Raw genomic sequence first — 24,303 nt, 5'->3', positions numbered from 1 at the left:
TGAGATACCACTACACATGTATTAGAATGGCTAAAATCCAAAACTCTGACGATGCTAGTGAGTATGTTGAGCACAGGAGCTTTTATTTATTGCTGGTGGGAATGCAACAGGATACAGTAACTTTGGAAGAAAGCCTGGTAGTTTCTTACAAAGGTAACCATGCACTTACTATAAAATCCAGCAATCATGCTTCTTGGTATTTACCCAAATTATTTGAAAACTTATGTTTATTCACAATTGCCAAAACATGAATGCAACCAAAATATTCTTCAGTAGGTGAATACATAAACAAACTGTGATATAGCCAGACAATGGAATATTATTCAGTGCTCAGAAGAAATGAGCTATCAAATCACGAAATATCATGCAGGAAACCTGAGTGTATATTGTTACCTGAATAACAGCCAACGAGAAAAGGCTACATTTCTGGAAAAGGTATGACATTCTGGAAAAGGCAAAAGTATGGAGACAATAAAAAGATCAATGGTGGACTACGGGCTTTAATTAAAGTGTTAGGCTGTTCTTGCATTGCTATAAAGAGATACCTGAGGCCAAGTAATTAATTTTATAAAAAGATTTAATTGGCTCATGATTCTGCAGGCTCTACAGAAAGCATAGAAGCATCTGCTTCTGGGGAGGCTTCAGGGAGCTTTTACTCATTGTGGAAGGTGAAGCTGGAGCAAGAGAGAAAGTGTGTGTCGCACCCCCCCACCCGCCACACACACACACTTTTAAATTGCCATATCTTGTGAGAACTCACTATCACGTAGACAGCACCAAACCATGTGGAATTGACTCCCATGATACAAACACCTCCCACCAGGTCCCACCTCCAATGTAGGGGATTAAAATTCAACATGAGATTTGGGCAGGGACAAATATCCAAACTATATCAGTTAATAATAATGTATCCATATTGGTTCATTTATTGTAACAAATATATCACACTAATGAAAGACATCAATAATAGAGGAAATGGGTGGATGAAGAGGGTGTAGAAACTTTCTGTACTTGGCTGAATTTTTCTGTGAACCTAAAACTGCCCTAAAAATAAAGTCTATTAATATAAATTAATAATTAGAACAATTTTAAAATTTCATCACTTTTCTAATGAAGAAATCCATCATGTGGTAAGCTGCTTTCCCTCTATTCCCTATTCTTCCCCCACCTGATGCCATCTGGACTATTATTAATTGCTGGGACACAAGTAGGTGATATCCTCAGTCTCTGATATGGGAAGATACTAACCATCCTATGATTATAAATGAAAGAAAGAATACTAGCCAAAGAATGGACTTTATCAACAATTTCATAGGACATATGACTAAAGGTTGAGAGACAAAGTTTGTGAGGACACTCTCCACTCAGAACTACTTCTCTCTTTTGGACATGGGAGAACACCTCCTCATCTTCTCCTCAGTACAGCATGGAGAAAGCTTCTTTCCTTGGCTTCTTTTGCCCTAGTTTTTGAACATAACAGAGTAATGGTATAGTTGTCTGGTGGCTTTAGGATAGTGGCTAGCATTCTTATATTTTGCCCATAGCAAAAACAAACAAACAAAAAAGAAAACACCACATCAAACCATTTGCAATTTTTAAACCAGGGTATAAGTAAGAAACACAACTGGAAGGTTAGGTAGAGAGTTCCATTGACCATTTCATTCAGATTGTCAACCTTTTTCCTTGAAGAGATCTTATATATGGTGTATCCATAAACCCAAGAGTTCTATGCTCCCTAACTTCCACAGCCTTGGAGAAATTCTCTACATCCTCCGGCTTAAGTCAACTTCTCCCTTCATCTCCTTCTATCTGGCCATGGAAAAAGCTGGTAGGGCTTAAGCAGTGGGAACTAGAAGTCATATGGTTCAAGTCTTGTGCCACAACTTTAAGGCAAAGATATTAAGTCAATCTTATAGGCATCTTGGCATCTTAGGCATCTTGATTCTAACCAGCCTAAATAATACAACATAGGGAAAATCAGAGTGGTGTATTAATAGATTAGCTTTTTAGTTTGTTTTTTCCTGATAAATTTGTATAGCCCTTTGTAATAGGCATTGTTAAGAAGGAATAGAAAAGTAAAACTGGGCTGTAGATTTTCAAATGATATACTATATTATACATGTGGACACACATAAATCCTGATTAATATTTGTACTGGCCTCTAAAGAGCCTGAGTTGTAGCCAATATGCTCAGAACACTCATGTAAAGAATGACCGCCCTGTGCCCTGCACCTCAGGTTACATACCCCATTCAAGATTAAATTTGGCAAGGAGTTTAAGAATTTCCACTTGGAACTTACCACCAATGGCAAAAAGTTGTGTCTATGTTTCTACCTTGCCATGCAAATGTAAACACTTGGTGTCCCAACTTATTTTTTTGTAGTTTATCATGATTTATTTTTTCTTTCTTAATACATATTCATTGTTGTGCCTAATTTTTTCTTTTTCAACTTTGTTTTAAGTTCAAGAAATATTTGTGCAGAATTGTTGCATGGATAAATGCATGTCACTGAGATTTGGTGTACAAATAATTTTATCACCCAGCATAGTACCTGATAGGTAGTTTTTCCACTCTCAACCTTCTCCTATCCTCCACCCTTAAGTAGGCCCCAGTGTCTATTGTTTCCCTCTTTGTGTCCATGTGTACTCAGTGTTTAGCTCCCACTAATAAGTGAGAGCCACAGTATTTGGTTCTCTATTCCTGTGTTAATTTACTTAGGATAATGGCCTCCAGCTGCATCCATATTGCTACAAAGGACAGGATTTCATGCTTTTTATGGTTGTGTACTGTTCCATGTGTATATGTACCACATTTTCTTTATCCAGTCCACTATTTACAGGCATCTAGATTGATTCTATGCTTTGCTATTGTAAATAGTGCTGCAATAAACATACAAGTGCATATGTCTTTTTGGTAGAATGATTTATATTCCTTTGGATAAATACCTAGTAATGGGACTATTAGGTCGAATGGTAGTTCTAAGTTCTTTGAGAAATCTCCAAACTGCTTTTCACAGTGGCTGAACTAATTTACATTCTTACCAGCAGTGTATAAGTATTCCCTTTTCTCTACAACCTCATCAACAGCTGCTATTTTCTCACTTTTTAATAATATCCATTCTAATCAGTGTGAGATGATATCTCATTGTGGTTTTAATTTTCATTTTCCTGATGATTACTGATGTGGAGTATTTTTTCATATGCTTGTTGGTTGCTTGCTGGTCTTCTTTTGAGAAATGTCTGTTCATGTCCTTTGCCCATTTTTAATGGGGTTGTTTGTTTTTTGTTTGTTGATTTGCTTAAGTTCCTTATAGATTCTGGAGATTACACATTAGTTGGATGCATAGTTTGCAAATATTTTCTTCCATTCTGTACGTTGTCTGTTTACTCTGTTGATAGTTTATTTTGCTGTGCAGAAGCTCTTTAGTTTAATTAGGTCTCAGTTGTCTATTTTTGTTTTTACTGCAATTGTTTCTGGAGACTTCATCATGAAATCTGCCAAGGCAAAGATTATAAATGTGGACATGCATGTATCCTGATTAATATTTACTGGCCTCTAAAGAGCTTGAGTTGTAACCAATATGTCCAGAATGGTATTTCCTCCAACTTCTTATGATGACAGACACATACATGAGGACATTGGGTCAACTTCTTGGGGAAGGGAGCAATTAACAGCATCTCCAAAACCAATCAGCCAAGGAAGAAAATGAAACCAGTCCTATTCTTGCTCTATGGAGACCAGTGGATCTGAGAACTCTGGGGATCAATGAATGTATTTGACCATCGGGGCTATGGACTCTAGGTTTTCACCAATAAATGTGAAACACGAATATGTGCACTTACATTCCATGTTTAGTTTTACTTGCTAAACTTCTGATATAGTCTTCATCGCTGCTGCTACTCATTTTTTTTTAATTTTGTATCTCATTCAGTTACATTTTCCCTTGTAACCAGTCAAGAAACTTGTTTCCCTAGCACATTTAACAAGCAAAATCTCTCTCTAAAGTGTTCCCATAAGCTTAAATTTGGCAAAAATACAAAGCTAGGCTTACTTTTGGAATTTCAGAATGCTGAAAAATGGAAACCCTCTCCCATGCACTGGACTTAGGTACGTGGTGCCACATCCATATACAAATCAAAGTGATCCCCAGTTAGAGTATTTCTGGGTTTAATTTGATGTATTATTTGAAAGGATGTATAGACAAAAAAATACTGCATATGAGCTATATGTGAAAGAAGACAGGAAAAAGTTATTCTAAAATGTTAATCACAGTAATGACACTTTGAAAGCAGTTTTTAGAATGTCAAATATGTGAGCATCATTTTTATTTCTGTCAGTATGAAACAAACTTGAAATAATGAGCTTGGCTAAACTATCTAAGTGCTTCCTAGTAAGCAGAACAGGAATATAAGTAAGGAGGCTGATCATGGTATTGTTACCTGGCAAAATTCCTGTTTCCAGTGGTAATCAATTTCTTGTCTTTCATTATATTTCCATTAAGTCATCCAAAAGAACAGATGGTTTAGTATCTGTTTACTATCTTTCATGACTTTCAAGTTTACTAGAAAGCACCCTCTCTCTAAACTTGTCATTGTTTTACACATTATGAGACTCCCTTAGCCAATGGGTGGGAGGAATCAGGGGCCATAATAAATAATCAAAAATTTAGAAAAATTGGATTTTCTTCACATTGCTTTGAATTATTTTTCTTATTCTAGAGTCTTTCTGTCCTGTTTACAAATGTTCTTACCCAAGACCATTAACAGGGACTTTCTTAAATAGCATTGAGAAAATTTGTCTTGTCCATCTCGGTTGGCTGCTTTAAATTGATCATGGTTTGCTTACAAAAAAATTAATTTTGAATCTAAATTTGATAGAATCTATGACTTTTTCCTAATGTTTGCAAAGAGGCATGAAACTCTTCTTTCCTCTTGGCTTTGAAGTTTAATGAAGGAGGAACCATGTAGGCCCTATTGAGGCCCAGAAAAATAACAGAATACTGTGAGAAAATGATATTCCTAGACTTGCCGGGGGGGTGGGGGGGAAATGGAGGAAAGAAGAGGAAAGAAAGTCAAAATCTTGCTGATCCAGTACTCCCAGTCCTGTGCCAGAAGTTTTGTCTTAGACAACAAATTCTGTGAGCGTATCTGAAGTCAGTGAGACTTACACATTTTCTGATTGTCTTTGTTTGATTAAACAATCCTCAAAGACATAATAAATAACGTATGATAATGTCCACATAGAATAAAAGCACATTTTAAAAGGATTGTTTTATATCGAATCCCCAAGTGAATGCTAAGCTTATTCCTTTTTGTGAGCTATTTTATTATCATTGTCCTAGTTTTTAAAATTTCAACTTCAAAAAGAATCATGAATAAGAAGTAAATATTGAATAGCTCTTCCACAGGCTACAAATCAAGTTTCATATATTCTCCCACTGAATCTCCACAACACTGTTGTTAGGTTGGTTATCAGTATTATACGTGGTACTGTAAGAATTAAAGAAAAAGGAGAGAAACACAAAGTGTGGCTCAACAGTCAACAGGTATATTTCAAACCTGGGAGGATTTCTGACCGAGTTAGGTCAGAAGGCGCACTCTCTTACAGACTAAGAGTTTTTAAGAATTCAGGGTGGGAAAGCTTATCAGAGACTTGGACTACTTCTGTGTCTCTTTGTTGTCCTTATCTGGGAGGGAGAGTTGTGTGTCTGTTCCCATACATCTTTCTGCAGTTGGAGGCATACCCGAGTCTGCTTTTAGCTTCCCTATCTTCGTGCACCTGAAGGGAAAGGAATGTGCTTAAGGCCCACTGTTTTACTGGGGCCTATTGTATGAGGGTGAAGTTTGGCAGTTACCCAAGAGACTTTCCCCTTGCCCCTTCTGTGCCCCAGCTGTCTTATCTGTGTTTTACTGTCTGCTCTTTCTGGCTTCTTGTAGTTAGAAGAGAAGTGATTTCCTTGAAATGTATGAGGCTAGAAAGGGAGCTGGAACTTAAAATGGTGGTGTTTGTCTAAAATTATGGTGCTCCTGCTCTGTCATGTATTATCTCCACAGATGAGAAAATGGAATTTGTAATCTTATGTGACTCCACCAAATGTATACACCTGCTGTAAGCAGCACTATCAGATCTTAATTCCAACATCTGATAATCCATTGATGCTCCTTTTTTATTATATAAAACTTCAGTTTTAAGAGATCTTTCCTAGGCTAGTGGGATGAACCCACGCATGTGCTAGGGAAGCTCTACATAGTCTTTGAAGGCCAAACCTAGAGCCACAGAAACTTTCTACCATATGGTAATTCTAATGCTCACTTATTCCTACACCACAGTGGGCACTGGGGGGAAGGTTTATAAAATACACTGAGACTCTGTAGCTCTCAAATCTTGAAAACAGAAAGGACATTCTCTATTTTGTTGCATTCTCTTGATATGATTCTCTTGATATGATATGGTTGAGTCCTCCCCATTCTCCACCCATTCACTCTCAGATACAGATATCCTGGAAGGGAGTACAACCTAAACACAAGAAGAGTATCATTAAAAACATATGTTTTGTTATCTTCTCTTCCTATACCTCAATAACTTCAAATATTTATTTGCGAAGTTTGTGTTGTTTCTCCTTTCTTCTTCTATCTCATTAGAAAGAAAGGGCAGGAAATATGCCCAGCAGGAACATTCAGGTATGTAGGGCCTCCTCCAAGTGTGCTGAAGTATAAAAGCTGGTGTTTTAGGCATGAACTTCTGAATGCATTATCTTTGATTTCCAGTTTTTCTTTCCTCCAAACTTCAAACCTCTTCTTGCAGAATTAAAAGCACTACTTCTCCTTGTCCTTGTATTTTCAAGGTAATCAAGAGTTTATATAAATATGAAGCAGTACCAACATTTCATGGGAACCTGCACTGTACAAAGTACTTGTGAGACATGTGATGTAATGCAAGGTTAGGCCACGTTAACGACTTTGAGGAGACACAACTCCCTATCACCACCTTCATCTCTACTTTTCCCTTTATCCTGCAGACTGGCTAAGATTACTGTAGATGTAATCTTACAACCAATAGGGTTGTGCAAAAATATGTCTAATCATTTTGATCCAATCAAAATGTATTTCCTCCTTATTTAAATGGTAATAGTGTTACTTCCCTGTGGAATTTTTGAAGTGAAAGTGACAAAACATATAAAAGGAGCAAATAGTGCCCTAAAACAGAGTAAACACTTGGGAAATATTAGCTATTACAATTGTGTATGTTATTGCAGAAAATCCTGACAAAGTTGGAGTGAAGTACAGGGAAGCAGGATCAGTACAGACACTCCCATTGAGAACTTGGACTTGGGGAAGTGTAAGGCATCTCCTCCTGAGCACACTAGCAGCTACTAAAGACTTTGCGATCAAAGGTAATTTGGGATCTTGCTTATAGGTGTCACTTGTGGTTTCTAACAAACTACTTGATCTAATACAGAGACTTAACTCAGTGGCTGCTTCCTGAATCCTTAACAGGTTCTTTGAAGTACAACATTTCAGAGAAATTGAGGATTGTCTGAAGTGCTTGGCAACATGCATCAGCTCAAATGCCTAATACTTGCATATTTCACATCTTCTATATCAATGTAGCTGGGAGAGTAAATGGAAAGAATTACAGTAATGATGAACCTAAAGAAAGAACTTCAACTCAATCTCCAGATCCAACAATTGCTTTTGAATACTGCTCAGGCAGAATGGAAGACAGAAAAACAAAAGAAGTGCTCTCTTCTTGGAGCTGGGAAAGGGCAGATTACAGTGAACTACAACACGTGTTTTATGGTAAAAACAGAGATAACTAGAATTTCCATGGAAGGAAAAGCGATATTAATTCTAAGAGCGAGGATCTAGACAGCAGCCATGGAATAGGTAGCTTTGGAAGCTAGGTCTCAAAAGTTCACCAGGAGGCTGATAAATGAAAAAGGAAAAAAGGAAAAAGAGTACTTGAGGCAGAGCTAACACATGAATAAGGCACTAACATGGGTAACAGAAGAAATGACTAAGGAGAGATGCAGGTTAAATAAACTCAATGATATTTGAGAGGTTGACCAAAGGGTGATTCCTGGTAACATTTCCCAATTAGAGGGCAGGGGGAAATACAGGGCTTCTTGATAAAGAACAGAGAGCCTACAGGTGGAAAAAGCCCATTTCACTCTGCCTTGTAGTGGTTGCAAGTAATTATCTGTCTACCCAGCCACTGCCGATCACGGCAGTTCAGGGAGCTCAGTTGGTGTGGTACCTGCAACTATGGAGAAAGAAAGCTATATAATTCATTGACAGTTTTCCAAAAACTGGGATCTGATCCCTTCATTATTTGTTTTCGCTTCACCATCACCATGACAATATAGAGTATTCAGGTGTGGATGAGTCTGAGTTATTTTATTAAAAAGAAAATTTGAAGACCCATAGATTCAAATGCTTTTGCCTACCAATGTGACAACTGTGTGTCAGCTCTTTCCCTGAAGTCTGCTTTAGACATCCTGGAGTCAGAAGTATCATTTTTTGTAATAATGCTACCATGCCTTTCCTTTAAGACATTTAAAGAACTTTTCCAATTTTTAGATTAGTGACTATTTTGCAGGTACAGCACAGCTTATCCATTAGACACAGCAGGCACATTGTTGGGGGCCCCTAATACATTTAGGAGGCCAAAACAATGTTGTTGCTGTTGTTGTTTCTTAAAAGACTTTATTTCTTAGAGCAGTTCACAGCAAAACTGAGAGGAAGGTACAGAGAATTCCCATATACCCTCTACCCCCAAACATGCAGAGCCTCCCTCACTAAAAATATTCCCCACCAGAGTGATACATTTGTTACCAATGATGAACCTACATTAACACGTCATTATCCCCCACAGTCCATAGTTTACATTAGGATTCACTCTTGGTGTCATACATTTTATGAGTTTAAACAAATGTATAATGATGTGTATCCACATTATACTTACTATACAGAGAAGTTTCTTTTAAAATAAGGAGAAAAAATGAAATTTTACGGTTGGAAAAAAACTTTAATTTTCTTCAAATGAAAATGTAAAGAAAAAGAAAATTTTAGGGCCCTTGAAAATCTATTAAATTTTGCTTAAAATTTAGAAAATGTTGAAGTATTTAAAATTATATCAAAAATAATACTTAATATTACATTATCATGGAAAAAAGAGTCCATAAAGGTAAAAGTGCCTGGGCCCATGAAATTATAATATGGACCTCCTGCTTTTTTCACCACAACAAAAGTTCTTACGACTCAATTTTCAATGCCCTTTAGTCACTTATTCCCTATGTGACCTTGGGAGAATTTACTCATCAGTAAATTAAAGTCGAATGTCGCTGCTGTTATCTCCGCCTGCCTTTGGTCCTTCCTATTCAATTAGCTCAGCCATCTATGGTCACTGCCTTAGGGAAGAAAAAACATGGCAGGAAATAAAAAATAATAATAATGAATTTTTGTTTTCTTTTCACATTCCAAAATTCTAGGCTCCCAGAATAGAAACATTTTATGTACATTAAAAATAAATAAACAGAATAAATGATAAGTAAAAAACAAATCCTATCCTCAAACTAGATGAAGGATTTTGAAGTCCTACTTTTCTTCCACTGCTAACTCCTAGAAACCACAGATCTGTTCTCTACTATAGTTTTGTTTTTTTCCATGATGTCATATAAATAGAATCATACAGTTTTGACTTACAGTGAATGGCCTTTGTCACTCAGTATAATGCCTTCATGGATGTCAATAATCTGTTTATTTTTTATTGATAGATAATATTCTATATATGAATATACAATAGCTTGTTTATCAAGTCATTCATTAAAGGACACTTATTTCCAACTTCTGGTTATTAAGAATAAAGCTATCGTAAACATCCCTTTATAGGGTTTTGGGTGAACACAAATTGTTTTACCTCTAGGGTAAATACCCAGGAGTAAGATTGCTGCATCGTATCATAAGTATATGTAGGTTGAGCTTCCCTACTCTGAAAATTGAAAATATGAAATACTCGAAAATCCAAAACTTTTTGAGTGTTAACATAACAAACTATTAGTGAAAAATTCCTCTCCTGATCTCATGTCACAGGTCACAGTCAAAATGCAGGCATATAACACACACACTGTCTATTCAGAACGACTCCTCAACCCTAGAGGCTCACTTCGCAGGCTCTCAATTGCTTCTGATGTTACTTTGCGACTAAAAATATAAAATACAACTGGAAGAAAGGGTATCAGTGATGGAAGATGAAATGAATGAAATGAAGCAAGAAGGGAAGTTTAGAGAAAAAAGAATAAAAAGAAATGAACAAAGCCTCCAAGAAATATGGGACTATGTGAAAAGACCAAACCTACCGCTGAATGGTGTACCTGAAAATGACAGGGAGAATGGAACCAAGTTGGAAAACACTCTGCAAGATATTATCCAGGAGAACTTCCCCAATCTAGCAAGGCAGGCCAACATTCAGATTCAGGAAATACAGAGAATGCCACAAAGATACTCCTCGAGAAGAGCAACTCCAAGACACATAATTGTCAGATTCACCAAAGTTGAAATGAAGGAAAAAATGTTAAGGGCGGCCAGAGAGAAAGGTCGGGTTACCCACAAAGGGAAGCCCATCAGACTAACAGCTGATCTCTCGGCAGAAACTCTACAAGCTAGAAGAGAGTGGGGGCCGATATTCAACATTCTTAAAGAAAAGAATTTTCAACCCAGAATTTCATATCCAGCCAAACTAAGCTTCATAAGTGAAGGAGAAATAAAATCCTTTACAGACAAGCAAATGCTGAGTGATTTTGTCACCACCAGGCCTGCCCTAAAAGAGCTCCTGAAGGAAGCACTAAACATGGAAAGGAACAACTGGTACCAGCCACTGCAAAAACATGCCAAATTGTAAAGACCATCGGGGCTAGGAAGAAACTGCATCAACTAACGAGCAAAATAACCAACTAACATCATAATGACAGGATCAAATTCACACATAACAATATTAACTTTAAATGTAAATGGGCTAAATGCTCCAATTAAAAGACACAGACTGGCAAACTGGATAAGGAGTCATGACCCATCAGTGTGCTGTATTCAGGAAACCCATCTCATGTGCAGAGACACACATAGACTCAAAATAAAGGGATGGAGGAAGATCTATCAAGCAAATGGAAAACAAAAAAAGGCAGGGGTTGCAATCCTAGTCTCTGATAAAATAGGCTTTAAACCAACAAAGATCAAAAGAGACAAAGAAGGCCATTACATAATGGTAAAGGGATCAATTCAACAAGAAGAGCTAACTATCCTAAATATATATGCACCCAGATTCATAAAGCAAGTCCTAGTGACCTACAAAGGGACTTAAACTCCCATACAATAATAATGGGAGATTTTAACACCCCACTGTCAACATTAGACAGATCAACGAGACAGAAAGTTAACAAGGATATCCAGGAATTGAACTCAGCTCTGCACAAAGTGGACCTAATAGACATCTACAGAACTCTCCACCCCAAATTAACAGAATATACATTTTTTTCAGCACCACACCACACCTATTCCAAAATTGACCACATAGTTGGAAGTAAAGCGCTCCTCAGCAAATGTAAAGGAACAGAAATTATAACAAACTGTCTCTCAGACCACAGTGCAATCCAACTAGAACTCAGTATTAAGAAACTCACTCAAAACTGCTCAACTACATGGAAACTGACCAACCTGCTCCTGAATGACTACTGGTTACATAATGAAATGAAGGCAGAAATAAAGATGTTCTTTGAAACCAATGAGAACAAAGACACAACATACCAGAATCTCTGGGACACATTCAAAGCAGTGTGTAGAGGGAAATTTATAGCACTAAATGCCCACAAGAGAAAGCAGGAAAGATCCAAAATTGACACCCTAACATCACAATTAAAAGAACTAGAAAAGCAAGAGCAAACACATTCAAAAGCTAGCAGAAGGCTAGAAATAACTAAAATCAGAGCAGAACTGAAGGAAATAGAGACACAAAAAACCCTTCAAAAAAATAATGAATCCAGGAGCTGGTTTTTTGAAAAGATCAACAAAACTGACAGACCACTAGCAAGACTAATAAAGAAGAAAAGAGAGAAGAATCAAATAGATGCAATAAAAAAGGAAAAAGGGGATATCACCACTGATCCCAAAGAAATACAATCTACCATCAGAGAATACTACAAACACCTCTATGCAAATAAACTAGAAAATCTAGAAGAAATGGATAAATTCCTTGACAAATACACCCTCCCAAGACTAAACCAGGAAGAACTTGAATCTCTGAATAGACCAATAACAGGCTCTGAAATTGTGGCAATAATCAATAGCTTACCAACCAAAAAGAGTCCAGGACCTGATGGATTCACAGCCGAATTCTACCAGAGGTACAAGGAGGAACTGGTAACATTCCTTCTGAAACTATTCCAATTGATAGAAGAAGAGGGAATCCTCCCTAACACATGTTTTGAGGCCAGCAACGACCTGATACAAAAGCCTGGCAGAGATACAACCAATAAAGAGAATTTCAGATCAATATCCTTGATGAACATTGATGCAAAAATCCTCAATAAAATACTGGCAAACCGAAACCATCAGCACATCAAAAAGCTTATACACCATGATCAAGTGGGCTTCATCCTTGGGATGCAAGGCTGGTTCAACATATGCAAATCAATAAATGTAATCCAGCATATAAACAGAACCAAAGACAAAAACCACATGATTATCTCAATAGATGCAGAAAAGGCCTTTGACAAAATTCAACAACCCTTCATGCTAAAAACTCCCAATAAATTAGGTATTGATGGGACGTATCTCAAGATAATAAGAGCTATCTATGACAAACCCACAGCCAATATCATACTGAATGGGCAAAAACTGGAAGCATTCCTTTTGAAAAATGGCACAAGACAGGGATGCCCTCTCTCACCACTCCTTTTCAACATAGTGCTGGAAGTTCTGGCCAGGGCAATCAGGCAGGAGAAGGAAATAAAGGGTATTCAATTAGGAAAAGAGGAAGTCAAATTGTCCCTGTTTGCAGATGACATGATTGTATATCTAGAAAACCCCATCATCTCAGCCCAAAATCTCCTTAAGCTGATTAGCAACTTCAGCAAAGTCTCAGGATACAAAATCAATGTACAAAAATCACAAGCATTCTTGTACACCAATCACAGACAAACAGAGAGCCAAATCATGAGTGAACTCCCATTCACAATTGCTTTAAAGAGAATAAAATACCTAGGAATCCAACTTACAAGGGATGTGAAGGACCTCTTCAAGGAGAACTACAAACCACTGCTCAATGAAATAAAAGAGGACACAAACAAATGGAAGAACATTCCATGCTCATGGGTTGGAAGAATCAATATCGTGAAAATGGCCATACTGCCCAAGGTAATTTATAGATTCAATGCCATCCCCATCAAGCTACCAATGATTTTCTTCACAGAATTGGAAAATCTACTTTAAAGTTCATATGGAACCAAAAAAGAGCCCACATCGCCAAGTCAATCCTAAGCCAAAAGAACAAAGCTGGAGGCATCATGCTACCTGACTTCAAACTATACTGCAAGGCTACAGTAACCAAAACAGCATGGTACTGGTACCACAACAGAGACATATATCAATGGAACAGAACAGAGCCCTCAGAAATGATGCTGCATATCTACAACTATCTGATCTTTGACAAACCTGACAAAAACAAGCAATGGGGAAAGGATTCCCTATTTAATAAATGGTGCTGGGAAAACTGGCTAGCCATATGTAGAAAGCTGAAACTGGATCCCTAAATGCTCATCATCACTGGCCATCAGAGAAATGCAAATCAAAACCACAGTGAGATACCATCTCACACCGGTTAGAATGGCCATCATTAAAAAATCAGGAAACAACAGGTGCTGGAGAGGATGTGGAGAAATAGGAACACTTTTACACTGTTGGTTTATACAAAAATTAATTCAAGATGGATTAAAGACTTACATGTTAGACTTAAAACCATAAAAACCCTAGGAGAAAACCTAGGTAATACCATTCAGGACATAGGCATGGGCAAGGACTTCATGTCTAAAACACCAAAAGCAATGGCAACAAAGCCAAAATTGACAAATGGGATCTAATTAAACTAAAGAGCTTCTGCACAGCAAAAGAAACCACCGTCGGAGTGAAGAGGCAATCTAAAAAATGGGAGAAAATATTCGCAACCTACTCATCTGACAAAGGGCTAATATCCAGAATCTACAATGAACTCAAACAAATTTACAAGAAAAAATCAAACAACCCCATCAAAAAGTGGGCAAAGGATATGAACAGACACTTCTCAAAAGAAGACATTTATGCAGCCAAAAAACACATGCAAAAATGCTCATCATCACTGGCCATCAGAGAAATGCAAATGAAAACCACAATGAGATACCATCTCACACCAGTTAGAATGGCCATGTTTAAAAAGTCAGGAAACAACAGGTGCTGGAGAGGATGTGGAGAGATAGGATCACTTTTACACTGTTGGTGGGACTGTAAACTAGTTCAACATTGTGGAAGTCAGTGTGGCGATTCCTCAGGGATCTAGAACAAGAAATACCATTTGACCCAGCCATCCCATTACTGGGTATACCCAAAGGACTATAAATCATGCTGCTATAAAGACACATGCACACGTATGTTTATTGCGGCACTATTCACAATAGCAAAGACTTGGAACCAACCCAAATGTCCAACAATGATAGACTGGATGAAGAAAATGTGGCACATATACATCATGGAATACTATGCAGCCATAAAAAATGATGAGTTCATGTCCTTTGTAGGGATATGGATGAAATTGGAAACCATCATTCTCAGTAAACTATCGCAAGGACAAAAAACCAAACACCGCATGTTCTCACTCACAGGTGGGAATTGAACAATGAGAACTCATGGACACAGGAAGGGGAACATCACACTCCAGGGACTGTTGTGGGGTGGGGAGGGGGGAGGGACAGCATTAGGAGATACACCTAATGCTAAATGACGAGTTAATGGGTGCAGCAAATCAACATGGCACATGGATACATATGTAACAAACCTGCACATTGTGCACATGTACCCTAAAACCTAAAGTATAATAATAAAAATAAATAAATAAATAAAAATATAAAATACATTGCACAGTCATCTGTACAGCATTGTAGGTGAAGACCGAAAGCCATTGTTTGGTGTTGCTGTTGTTTAACAGCAGATACAGGTATTCTGGTGGGTTATGCTACTTTGTTGCTTAGTTATCCTGAACACATGATTTGTTCATAGTATTAATGGCATGTTATCTTTTTTACTGTTAAGTACTTATGTGTGAATAAATGTAATAAAATGATTGCTTATCTGTAGCATATAAATTCAGAGTCAGGAATGATGGTAATTGCCAAGCAACCACAGATTGTCCACATGGGCATCTGAGACAGTGACACCTTTGCTTTTGGTTGGCCGTGAACTCCGTTTCATGCACATAATTATTTAAAATATTGTAAACAATTATCTTTCGGGTACGTGTATAAGGTGTATATGTAACAAAATTAATTTTCTGTTTAGATTTGGGTCACATCTTAGAATCAGTTGGTATCTACAAAAATATCTTAATGAGATTTTTAATGAAATTTGTTCATTAATAATATAAATCAATATGGATAAAATGAGGATCTTTACTATTTTGAGTCTTTCACTCCAGGAACATGTATGTTCTCTATTTATTTGTATTTTTGAAATCTTTTACACACACTTTATGTATTTTAGCATGTAGATCCTGAAAGTGTTTTTCAAAAATTACTTATATATTTCATTTTGGGAGATATTGAGATAATCTATCTATAAAATTTCTGTTTCCAATGATATATTGTTAGTATACAGAAATCTGAAAAGAAATTTTGTGGCTATATTGACTGTGGATCCTGTCACTTTGTTAAACCCATATTTTCATCAGAAAGTTTTTGTATAATCTTTGAGATTTTCTACATAATTATGTTATCTACACAGAGGAACAGTTTAAATTTTTCGTTTCTTATATGTGTACCTTTTAATTATTTTTATTGCCTTTTAAAATGAGAATGCCTTCCAGTGTGATATCAAGGGGTATTGAGAAAGAATTTTCTTACCTCTTTGCTTGTCTTGAGGGAAGCAATCTTTCACCTTTAAGTGTGTTTTGGGCTGTAAGATTTTTGTAGATGCCTTTTACCAGGTTGTAGAAGTTCTTTTCTATTCCTAGTTTACTGGAAGTTTTTATACTGAATGAATTTTGAATTATGTCAAACTTTTTTTTCTGCATTTATTGATAGAGTCATCTGGGTTTTCTTCTTCAGAATGTTCATTTGGTGGATTACCTTGAACAATTTTCAAATATTTAACCAGCCTTGGGATAAATTATACTTGGTTGTATATAATTATTATTCATTTTGTATATTCCTGAATCCAATTTGCTGGTATTTCTTGAGAACATTTTTGTATCTATGTTCATGAGGGCTACTGGTCTATAGAGTTCTTGAAGTGTTTTGTCTTATTTTGGTGTTAGGATAATGCTCGCCTAAGAAAGATTGTTAGTAAGTGTTTTCTGATTCTTCTGTTTCCTGAAAGATACATTTAGAATCATTGTTAATTCCTCTTAAACATTTAGTGGAATTATTAGTAAAATGATCTAGGTCTATAGATTTCTTTTTGGAGGTCTTCAACTGTAAATTCAAATTATTAAATAGTTAAGGACCCTTCAGTTAATCTATTTCAACTTTGGAGAGTTTTGCTTTTATGTGTTTTTGAGGAACTGGTTCATTTCATCTAAATTGTTCAAGTATGTGTATAGAGTTGTTTGTAGTGTTCCCTTGTTATCCTTATAAAGGCATCATCATTGAGAGTAATATCCCGTCTATCATTCCTGTTACTAGTAATTTGTGTCATCTTTCTTTTATCTTTGTATTGTTAAAAGTTCATCAATTTTAAAAGAAAAGATTTTTAAAAGGAAGATTTTAGTTATTGGGTTTTTTTTAAAGTAAGGTTTTATTTTTATTAATTTTTATCTATTATTTTATGGTTGTTTTAAAATTTGTTGATTTTAAGGTGGAAGCTTAGATTGTTGATTTGAGAACTTTATTCTTTTCTAAGTATTTAATGTTTGAAAAACCTAAGCACTGATTTAGCTGCATTTTACAAATGTTGATACACTGTAAATTTATTTTCATTCAGTTCAACATATTTTAAAATTTCTCTTACTACTTCTTTGACCCGTAGATTGTTTAGAAGCATATTGCTAAACTGCTAGTTTGGAGACTTTCTTGTTATCTTTCTGTCACTGATTTCTAGTTTAATTTTATTGTTATTAGAAAACATACATTTTATGATTTTCAATTCTTTGAAATTTATTAATATTTCTTTTGGGACCCAAGATATGTTCTATCTTGGTGAATATATGCACTTAAAAAGAATATGTGCTTTGCTATTGTTTGGTGGTATTATATAAATGTCAATTCAGTTACAAAACAATCACAATCACAAATTACAACGTAAATGTCGATTACAGCTAGTTGGCTGATAATATTGTTCATTTCTTCTATATCATTACTGTTTTTCTATTAATTAGTTATATGTATTATTAAAAAAGAAGTGTTGACATCTGTGACTGTAATTATGAATTTGCCTGTTTCTCTTTTTCATTCTGTCAGGTTTATTTCATGTATTTTGGATTTGTATTAGTTTTCTAGGACTGCCATAGCAAAGTACCACAGACTGGGTGGCTTAAACAGCAGGAATTGATTTTCTCAGTTTTGGATGCTAGAAGTCCAAGACCAAGGTATTGGCAGGGTTGTTTCTTCTGAGGCTTCTGTCCTTGACTTACAGATGGTCATCTTCTTTTTCTGTCTTCACATGTTCTTTCCATTATATACGTCTACATCCTAAACTACTCTTACATAGACATCAGCCATACTGAATTAAGTTCCAGCCCAATGACCTCATTTAACCTTATTTCTTTAAAGACCTTATCTCCAAATACATTCACATTTCAAGGTGCTGGACATTAAGGTTTCAAACTACGAATATGGGGGGAATGCAAATTAACCCATAACACTCTCTCCTCTGGTCCCCCTAAATTCATGTACTTCTCGCATGCAAAATACATGCACCCCATCCCAATAGCCCCCTCCCCCCAAAGTCTTAATCCACTCCAGTATCAACTCTAAGTCCAAAATCTCATTTAAATATTATCTAAATCAGGTATAGGTGAGAGTCGAAGTATGATTTATCCTGAGGTAAAATTTCTCTCTAGTTGTGAAGCTAAGGAAACCGTAAGACAACACATTATCTGCTTCCAAAATACAATGGTGAGGCACAAATAGAATAGACATTCCCATTCCAAAAGGAAGAAATTCAACAGAAAAAAGAAGTCACAGGTCTCAAGCAAGTATGAAATCTAGTAGAGCAAAGATTTGTAATGCTTGGGAATAGTCCTCTTCGGTTCAATGTTTTGTCCTCTTGGGCCCACTAGACTGGCGACTCTGCCTGCCAGGCCCACCAGGGTTGTCCCTCTGCCTTCCAATTTTAGGGTGCATACATATTTTAAATTGTTTCATTTTCTTGGTAAATAGACCCTTTGTTATTAGAAAAATCCATTAATGCTCTGAATTCTCTAATTCCTGAGTGATATTGAGTACTCTTATTTGCTAGGTCCTCTTATTTATTAATTCTATGTGGGTTGAGTCAAGCCATAATAAACTAGTTTTTCTCCAAGAACTGGGCTGAATTAGGGCTTTCAGAAGCCATGAACATTGAGAAGACTTTGGTGCTTCTTATACTTATTTCACATTTATTATGTAATAAAACTACATAATAAAGTAATATTTGACTTTAAAATACAAAATACATGTAAACTAAAACTAGCTTTTTTCTAGAAGTGAACAAATTCATTGGAGCTAACCTTTCTCATTGTTAGTACTCTAAATGAATTATTGGTTTTCTATCAGGTAATTGACCACTGCCAATGGGTGTTCCATAGAATGTAGCCAAATGGCTCTTTGGTCCAATAAATTTGGGAAATACTGGATACAGTATTTCTCCCATAAATATTAGTATATTAAAGGCTTTCAGAGTTCCAACATTTTTTAAAGCAACTTAAAATTATTTAACTTTATATATTATAATTAATTTTACCACAGAACTATTTTTTATGTAATGCACAGTAACAAGCCATAAAATAAAATTTCCTCTTAGTCCACTTTGGAATATATTTCAGAAATACTGAATCATTTTCTAAGAAGTTATTATGTGTTTGGAAATATTCTAAAAGATTTACACATTTTATATTATTTACCACATGTTGGATTCGGGGCATGAGTAGATTAAATATTACTATCTCCATTTTATAGATGAGGACATTGAGACAGTAAGGTCACATAGCTTTTAGTAATGGAGCTGTAATTCAGACTTCATTTACTTCTCTCCATAATTTACCCAGCATGGAGGAGCAGCCCTTTAGTTTTTCCTTCCTTGGAACTGATGTCATATTCTCTTTTCATTATCTTTGACTCAAACTTCAGAGCCCCACCTCTTATTCACATACACTATTCTAGTAAATGTTTGCCTTCTGGTTCATCGTATCCTTATCCTTTAGCTCCCCTATGGCGCTGACTTTAAATTAATTCTCTGGTTCTCAAATGAGACTATGGTACTAGAAAAAAGCATGGGGTTGTACGTTTAACCTCTGGCCTGCCTCAGCCCTGACACAGTTTTGTTATAAACAAACATCACCTACTCTGCAGAGCTAAGAGAGTTGCTGTGGTGTTAGATGACAAGAGAATGGAAAGAAGAGCAAACAAACAAAGCAGGCATGAGAAGAGAATGAGATGTCAGGGGAAGCCATTGATGGGTTGTGTACACTCTATCTACAGTTCTCTTTGACACTCACATTGGAGATAGAAATTTCACAGGATCAGATAGGCATATTGTTACTCAAAATATTCAAGAGACTCCTAGCAAGCCTTTTCTTAGGAGTGAGATATAACAGAGTTTGTTGATAACTTTGTAATGTAACTCTCATCATAAGAAGTATACAATTAGCCGGGCGCGGTGGCTCACGCTTGTAATCCCAGCACTTTGGGAGGCCGAGGCGGGCAGATCACGAGGTCAGGAGATCGAGACCACGGTGAAACCCCGTCTCTACTAAAAATACAAAAAATTAGCCGGGCGTGGTGGCGGGAGGCCTGTAGTCCCAGCTACTCGGAGAGGCTGAGGCAGGAGAATGGCGGGAACCCGGGAGGCAGAGCTTGCAGTGAGCCGAGATTGCGCCACTGCACTCCAGCCTGGGTGACAGAGCAAGACTCCGTCTCAAAAAAAAAAAAAAAAAAAAAAAAAAAGAAGTATACAATTAAATTACGACTTTGTAAATGGCTATGCCTGTAACATATATTTATTTGTATATGTCCATTAACTAAAATGTTATTTGGAACCATTTCCTTAGCAAATCCTAGAAATAATAAATGTAATTCATCCAATCAGGAAATAATTAAAACCACTGACCAGTATTCAGCTCTGCAGAAGTTAAATGATCCATTAATTCATTCATTATAGAATCTATTAAGTATCTTCTAAGTTATGGCTTCTGGACACTTAATCAGCCATAAAAAGGTTTAAACGGCTTGAATACATAATTTGGAAGGTGTTAAGGTCATATCAGAATTTTATCTAGATTTCACACTTCATGTGCAAGTTTGGTAGACTGGTGACTCTTCAGATAGCTGCCAAAGCAGTGGGAAGTTAAAGAGATGAGTGAGTGAAGACTAGCAATAAATGTGGCAATTCACATCAGGAAGCAAAACCCCATCAAATTACAGTAAAGAGGTCTGAAAAGATGAGGATTGGCTTCAACCCTCTAACCCTCTGCCTCAATTAAAACCTTGAAAGCTGAGGCTTCAAGAGGGATTTTTTGGTGTTGTTGTTTAGTCTTGTTTTTTCCTGTAAACCTACAATGTATAGAATGTATCCTTGATCCCTCTTTATACTGCCAATAAACTTGTTTGAACAAACACTCATCTGACAAGCTTCCTTAGAATGTGTCTGGGTTGGGAATGCACAAATCTAGGAGTCCAGGGTTTTGTCTCAAGGGGGTGTCGTCTGAAGACGAAGGTCAGTGCCAGAAGAGTAAATGAACTATCTACAAACTAGACGAGTGGGGAGACAATGACTTTTAATAGCTCATTATTTTGAAAGGATGTGGGTGTCATAATTGATGGTATTCTTTTAACAGAGGACCCTAACTGGGTAGATTCATAGACATAGAATAGGAAAGTGCAAGTTTCTCAAATGCAAGACTAGGATGCAGAGGACACCACTGGATTTACAAAGTGCTGGAAAAAAAATCACTTCTTTCAATAAAAAGGGTCATTTCAGAGTTGTATAGACAGACAAAGACATTTTTAAAAGCTTTCGTGAATTACAGTTCATTTACTGAGCTAATAAAGTGCATATATTTACAGGGTACATTTTGATAAGTTTTGATATGTTTACATCTGTGAAACCATCACTACAATCAAGACAGTGAGCATACCCGTCACCTCCCAAAGTTTCCTCAAGCCCCTTTGTAATCCTTTGCCCCCAACCTTTCTTGGTCCCTCCTCCATTCCTAGGCAGTTACTCATCTGCCTTCTTCCACTGTAGTTTAGTTTTCATTTTCTATATTTTATACCAATGGAATCTCACGGTAGGTACTCTTTTTTTTGGTCTCCATCATTCAACATAACTATTTTGAGCCTCATCCATGTTGTAGCATGTATCAACCATTGATTCTTTTTTATTGCTGAGGAGGACTCTATTGTATGGATGCATCACAGTTTGTTTATCCATTCACCTACGGATGAACATGTGGGTTTGTATTGATTATCTACTGTTGTGTAACAAATGATCCCAAAACATGGAAGCTTAAAATAACAAAACCTTTACAGCCTCATGGTTTCTGTGGGTCAGGAATCTCAGAGCAGTTTAGCTTAATGCCTCTGGCTCAAGGTCTCTCAACAGGGTACCACTAAGGTGTCACGGCTACAGCAATCTCAAGATTCAACTGGAGGAGGATATGCTTCCAAGCTTATTCACTCCCATTGTAGGCCATGTTGGCATGCCTCAGGTTTGCTAGAGAGAGGCTATGTATGGTAGTAGATCAATTCTGAAGCACAATCTGTTGTTGACTCCTACCACTGTTAGATGTAGGCTGTATAGTTCTTATGCATCTGTAGCTGCAGCATGTGGAATATGTGGCCTCTATAGTTGCCACAGAAGGGAAGGGACAGTGGGATGGTCATGAAAAACGTTTTCTGAGGGCCAAGACTAGAGGGGCCTCATACCACATCTACCTACATCCCATTGCTAGACAACTCCAGGCCCTCACACCACATCCACCCACATTCCATTACCAGATTGAAGTCCCCTCACACCACATCTACCTGAATCTCTAAATCTCATGTCCAGACCCCAGTCTCCTTAAATCACATCCATCTACATCTCATAGCCTGAGCCCAGTTTTTTTTATACCACATTAACCTATATCTAGTTTTTAGAATCAAGTCTGATTGCTCCAGCCTAATTTTGAGAGGAATGAAGCAGATAAGTGTTGATGATGACTAAGTGGCATATGCCCTGACTCCAATATAAGCTTCTATACCACATGAGGGCCAAGGTTTTGCCTTCCTTATTCAACTGCTGAAACTGCTGTTCATACTTAGTTATAGGTACATAATAGGTGCTCACTAAATACTTACATTATGCTTTCACTTATATTTCATTACCTCTATGAGGCAATTATTCCCATTTGTACATGAATAACCAGAAGCTTGTAGAAATTACACAACTGTTCTAAACCTACATAGCTGGTTAGTCACTGAATGAAACCCTGTTTGTACTCCCATATTCAATAAACTTTATGTGATGCCACTGATTTTTCTTAAAGGCTTTGGATCTCTTAAACAACCCTGTGTTGAGTGGATTCTAACATGTTTTTCCTCTGAGTGTATAGTCAGGGTGCACAGATAGTAAAAAAGCCCATTTTACATACCAAAGACCCTCTGTTCATTTTCTGGGAGCCCCTGGCCGCTCCCACAGCTTTTTTGGTAGGCAGTAGAGAGTGAGCCTGGAATTTGCCACAATCTTCCATGGTCTTTTGTTCTCCCAGGTTGCTAAAGTGATGCCCAGTTGAAGTCCTAGCTTTGCTGCCTCTGTGCCACCCCAGTAAGGGTTGTGGGCCCCCACATGCCATTTTCTTGACAGTGCACTCCAAGTCCCTGTGCAAGCCACCTCCCCAGAAGCTGAGACATATACTTAGCTCAAAGCTACAACCTTTCTTCTCCCATGGGATTAAACTGCCCCTCCATTCTTTGGACTGTTACTGGTCTTCATTCTTTTTGTTTCTGCTGCAGTGCCCTTTCCATGAAGTGGTGAGTGTCAGGCCTTCTTTGTTATTCTTCCATAAGCTGCCCAGCCTGGAGCCCATTCTTTTAGCTCTCTCCTTCAAAGACTGATTCCATTTTCTTCCCCAAAGTCATGGTCTTCTTCATCCCACTTAGAATACCTACATGCAAGCATACACATACACACACATGCACACACAAACACCTCTTCTTCCTTCCTTGACGGCAAGCCTTATGTTTCACTTTGAAACTCTCACTACAGGAATACAGTCACATTCTGCATAAAGACATGTTGGTCATTGACAGACCACATATATGACAGTGGTCTCATAAGATGTATTTTTACTGTCATTTTTCTATGTTTAGATACACAAACACTTATCATTGTGTTAGTTGCCTACAATATTTAATACAGTAACATCCCACACGGTTGTGTAGCCTAGAAACATAAACTGTACCATATAGCTAGGTGCATACTATGCTATCACAGCTAGGTTTCTGTAAATACACTCTATGATGTTTCCAAAATGACAAAATTGCCCAAGGATGGTGCATCTCTGAGATGGGAAATTCTGACAGCCTGCTGATATGTTTTGAATGTTTTGTTCCCCCCAAATCTCATGTTGAAATGTGACCTCCAATGTTGGAAGTGGACCTAGTAGAAGGCCTTTGGGTTATGAAGGCCGATCCCCCACGAGTCACTTGCTGTCCTCCTCATGGTAATGAGTGAGCTCTTCTGTGAGTTCACACAAGAGCTGGTTATTTAAAAAAGGAGCCTGGGAAAACTGGCTAGCCATATGTAGAAAGCTGAAACTGGATCCCTTCCTTACACCTTATACAAAAATTAATTCAAGATGGATTAAAGACTTACATGTTAGACCTAAAACCA

General features: G+C 37.1%; 1 protein-coding gene across 1 annotated transcript in view; it reads left to right on the top strand.

Annotated features, from left to right (window-relative positions):
• Positions 1-339: 339 nt before the first annotated feature.
• LOC116475187 (spermatogenesis-associated protein 31D1-like) overlaps positions 340-24,303 on the top strand; it is a 26,996-nt gene continuing 3,032 nt past the window's right edge. Inside the window, 1 exon segment of the mRNA XM_058445910.1 lies at positions 340-435. Coding sequence (XP_058301893.1) covers positions 340-435 — 96 coding nt within the window.

This window comes from Hylobates moloch, unplaced genomic scaffold (genome assembly GCF_009828535.3).
Source record: "Hylobates moloch isolate HMO894 unplaced genomic scaffold, HMol_V3 SCAFFOLD_10, whole genome shotgun sequence".
NCBI classification, from domain to species: Eukaryota; Metazoa; Chordata; class Mammalia; order Primates; family Hylobatidae; genus Hylobates; species Hylobates moloch.
This window is presented reverse-complemented; position numbering and strand designations above follow the sequence as displayed.